We start from the raw sequence: 4,307 nt of genomic DNA on the forward strand, positions 1-4,307 counted from the left end.
TAGATCTGGCATAGGTCTACTGCATCGTTAATATAATTTATATGATCAGGACCATTTGTAATTCAAGTTTAATCTTGGACTCATTAGAAGTCCGGGACCATCTCATATCCATGTACCAAATACCACACTAAATTCAGAAAATGTAAAGGTGTCTTCAAAAAATGCTTCATCAGATATTTTATAGCGAGAGACCTAGTGGACGAGTGTTCCGTTTTAACATAAATGACCTATTTAACAGTTGTGTAAAAAAAAATATGACAGACTCAAAGAGTAAATTTAAAGAGAAAACACGTAATTCCTATATTTATTGTACGTTGCTCTTAAATATATGGCACGTCCAGGTATGACAAGCGTTGAGGTTTCAATTTAAGGCACCATTGAGAAATGTGTGGGTCTGTAGTCCATGAAAAACATTTAATAAGTCTTCGAAATGCAAATAAATTACATGCACACATTTACACATTATACACGTTTTTTTTTTTCTCTGTGACTGTCAAATCAGTACATTGCATATTCTTCAGAAAGGAAAAAAAAATTAAACATCAGTCCGATACAACCGAGTATTAACACAAATTTCAGTACAACGTTCCTGATCCGAGAGCCAGAGAGTGTTGTAACGAATTGGGGGCCTGGAGATGGGAATTCACCGGACCGGCGGAGGAAAACCAAGAGCCGGTGTTTTCCAAAAACGAGGAGGTGGCTGTGTTGATATTTTGGGCTTGGTGGTGAGGTCTGGAAGGAGCCTGTGAGTCCCACACAACCGGAGACTGAGGGGAGTTACACGCCATCGGGTCGCTGGAACTGGGGCTGTGCTCCGGGGGAGGCAGATCTCCGTTCTTCATGATCTTCTTCAGTTTAGACCTTTTGTTTTGAAACCAGATTTTCACCTGCGGAGGAAGGAAATACACAAGGGAAACAAGAATAAGTAAAAACAGACAGTGAAACAGTGCAATAATAATAATAATAATAATAATAATAATAATAATAATAATAACAACAGAAAAAAAGTAGAGTGCTATCAGTCTAATAGGTATTATTAGGTATTGTTATTTTACCAATATAATAAGAAACAATAAGATTGTTTTATATTTAATGAATTTTCATATTTCAGTAAAATAGTAAATATTGGGACTTTACTATCTAGTGAGCACATACCTGTGTCTGTGTGAGCCCCAGAGACGCGGCCAGCTCGGCTCTCTCCGGCAGCGCGAGGTACTGAGTGTTCTGAAAGCGCCTCTGCAAAGCCGCCAGCTGGAAACTGGAGTAAATTGTGCGCGGTTTGCGGACTTTCTTGGGTTTTCCATTGACCATTCTTATTTCTGGCTCGACAGTCTCTTTCTCTACAACAAATACGAAAGAAAGGAAAACAGACATGAGTAATAAGCAGTCGGGAGGGGAAACATTTCTGCATGGTAAGAAGGCATTTGATGTTTTCCGTTTAGGAAAAAAAAAAAAAATATATATATATATATATATATATATATATATATATATATATATATATATATATATATATATATATATATATATATAGGGGGTTAAAATAATGCCTGGTATAATGTTTGCTATAATGACACTAAGTGTTTTATTACTTTCCTAAAAAAAAAAAGGGATATAATTGCACAAACGAATTTTCTACATGCAGACTGAAAATCTCACAATAACCCTTTAAACAATTTTGCAGTCATTTTCGTCAAGACTTTTGCATAAAACGGTGTGAAAATAAATAAAATAAAATGGGATATTTTAAAAAATTATAATAAATAAAACTTTAAATAAGTGTTACCTTGCGGGCTCGGCTGTGATTGCACTCTGCTGTACGTTCCGGCATATTGATGATGGTAGGCAGAAGTCGGGTACGAGCCATAGTCAGCGTAAGATTTCGCGGAATAGTTTCCAGCAGCAGGTCCATTGGCTCCGTGATACTGGTACGGATAGCTGTTCAGAGGTTTCCCATACGAGCTGGAGTTGGGTGAACAGTAGCCGTGGTGAACCCCTCCTGCGGGGCTGTAGTAGCCTGAATCCGTGGCTGTAGACTCGGGAAGAGTGGGAGATTCCTGAGACGGGTGATGCATGGCGGAAAGCTGAAAGGCGTTCTGGAAATCTGCAGGCTTGAAACTAGGAATCCTTCTGTCGAATACTCCAGTCATAGCGCCGTGTCCTGACTCTCTACGGACCTGAAGTTTACACTGCCATCGTGTGTGTGTGTGTGTGTGGGTGTGGGTGTGTGTGTGTGCGCGCGTGTGTCTGAGTGTGAGTGTGTGTAAGTGCAGGCGTCGGCGCTCTCTTGAAGACTGCTCTAAACCCCGGAGCAAAGACTTGGTTAAATCCTCAACTGCGCTGTTACGCACTGCAGGGAGGATCCACGATCCTGCTCCATTGGCCAAAACGCACACACAACAGCCACAACTCTGTAATCCTGAAAATTAACCATTTTCAAAGGTCTGAAAAGAAATTCAACTGTATATTGTTTACAAATAAATAGTGCACTAGAAAAAAAAGGTATTTAAGACATTGATTTTAACTCCTATAGCCATTATATATTTTTTCCTTTATTTATTATGCAGCAATAGAATGTATGAACCAATCATAAGCCCAACAGTCCAATTGCTTGAATGATTTCTAAATCACGGCTTGTGTGTGCGTTTTTCCAAAAAAAAATAAAAAAATATTGTAAACATATATATATATATATATATATATATATATATATATATATATAAAATTTTATTTTATTTTATATATATATTTATTTATTTAAGTAATATTTTTAAAGGCGCCACGTTGCTGTCTATCAGTCAAGCGGACATTATTCACGCTTTACCAGGACCGCTATGGCATTTTGAAAAATGCCATTTAAAATGTTTGTTTGGTGGCACTTAGGACAATCAGTTAAGTTAAAAAGTAGCCAAAATACAAATACTGTAAATATAAAATAAGCTACCAAACCATCTGTGAAGTAGCGCTCATGTTCAGTGCAGTAGATTCTTGGACCAAATACTGACTAACAGTAAAATACTGCCACCTTGTGGTGAGGATAAAAGTAGCTTTCAAGCCAAAGCAGGGGCTTATAATAAAATAAAAAAAATACATCTAGGATGAGTATTCTGCACGAACAAAACAGTGTCATGTATTTCAATGTTCTGTTAAAATATCACTTAAAATTATGTCTTATAAAATTAAATGTCTAATTCCTATAGGATATGCTTCGTCCAAATACCTTTTCACATATATTGAAATTAGTACAAATGAATTTACATATATTGAACGTTTAAAAATAACACCATTATAATAGTGAAAAAAAAAACACGAAAAGCTTAGGAAAAACATTCGGAAGCCATCGCTTCTTTGTTTTATATTGGCTACTATTATTATTTCATTTTGCAGCTTTATGGGGGAAATCTTCTGCTGTGTTTTATTAGAATAAGCTTCATTATAGGGTCGTGAGTAAACCACTTTATTTCTCCGGAATGCAAAACAATTCGGGAAATGACGTAAGTTCATTGAATACTCTTTACTCGTCTAGTTTGGTTCTTTTGGTACTGGCATGTGTTTAACGACACGGCTCTAATCACAAGCATAAAAAGAAGTTTATTAATATTAAAAACGTTTATTAGTGCTATGGCTTTAATTTTTAGGAACGGGTATGATACATCACGTCACGTGAGTTCAAATGAGTTAATATTCCCACCCGTATAACGACTATAACCCACCTCCTGCACGATATAACCTCCCCCTGCTCTGGGATTGGCTCGCTGTAGCCGGCATCCTGCACTGAGATTGGTTTATAATAACCCACCTCCGTTATATTTTCAGATATATTAGAATAAATGTTCCAAATTAAACCGTAAACCGTAAATCTATGGCAACCGTCAATATCAGTCTGTGGGATAAATGCTATTTAAATCATTCGACCTATAGACTGTACATACAGTGAAAAGTCAATGAAAAGACCAGCCAGTCTTGGACAAAGATATTAAAGAACTTAAATCTATTCGAAGCTTATTAAAATAATTATCATAGCAGTTAGCCTATTAGATCCGTTATGCACAACACTTGTACAGTGGGGTAGTAGTAGCTCAGTGGTTAAGGTGTAAATCTACTGCTCCAAAGGTCATGAGTTCAACCCCCAGCACTGCCAAGGTGCTATTGTTGGGCCCTTGAGCAAGACCCTTAACCCTCAATTGCTGAAGTATATGAATGAGTTCAATGTAAATTGCTCTGGATAAGGGTGTCTGTCAAATACCATAAACTTAAATATTTTAGGGTTCTGACAATTTACATTATCAGCATATGCTGGTAACATT

The 4,307-nt window shown here is 36.9% G+C and overlaps 1 protein-coding gene across 1 annotated transcript; it reads right to left on the reverse strand.

Annotated features, from left to right (window-relative positions):
* Positions 1-275: 275 nt before the first annotated feature.
* dlx5a (distal-less homeobox 5a) lies at positions 276-2,451 on the reverse strand. Its single transcript, XM_053612992.1, has 3 exons — positions 1,787-2,451; positions 1,156-1,340; positions 276-887 (listed from the first exon to the last, which is right to left on the reverse strand). Exons 1-3 carry the CDS (start codon positions 2,148-2,150, stop codon positions 576-578), a joined length of 861 nt encoding a protein of 286 aa, XP_053468967.1. The 5' UTR covers positions 2,151-2,451; the 3' UTR covers positions 276-575.
* Positions 2,452-4,307: the final 1,856 nt, after the last annotated feature.

The sequence above is a fragment of the Ictalurus furcatus genome, chromosome 24 (genome assembly GCF_023375685.1).
Source record: "Ictalurus furcatus strain D&B chromosome 24, Billie_1.0, whole genome shotgun sequence".
NCBI classification, from domain to species: domain Eukaryota; kingdom Metazoa; phylum Chordata; class Actinopteri; order Siluriformes; family Ictaluridae; genus Ictalurus; species Ictalurus furcatus.

What these genes read in the sequence shown, in the direction of transcription:
- dlx5a (XM_053612992.1), bottom strand. Translation starts at nt 2,150, where the DNA reads ATGACTGGAGTATTCGACAGAAGGATTCCTAGTTTCAAGCCTGCAGAT. An exon ending in ATCACAGCCGAGCCCGCAAG is followed by an intron (nt 1,341 to 1,786) that starts GTAACACTTATT and finishes TATTTGTTGTAG; the next exon opens with AGAAAGAGACTGTCGAGCCA. An exon ending in TGGGGCTCACACAGACACAG is followed by an intron (nt 888 to 1,155) that starts GTATGTGCTCAC and finishes CTTCCTCCGCAG; the next exon opens with GTGAAAATCTGGTTTCAAAA.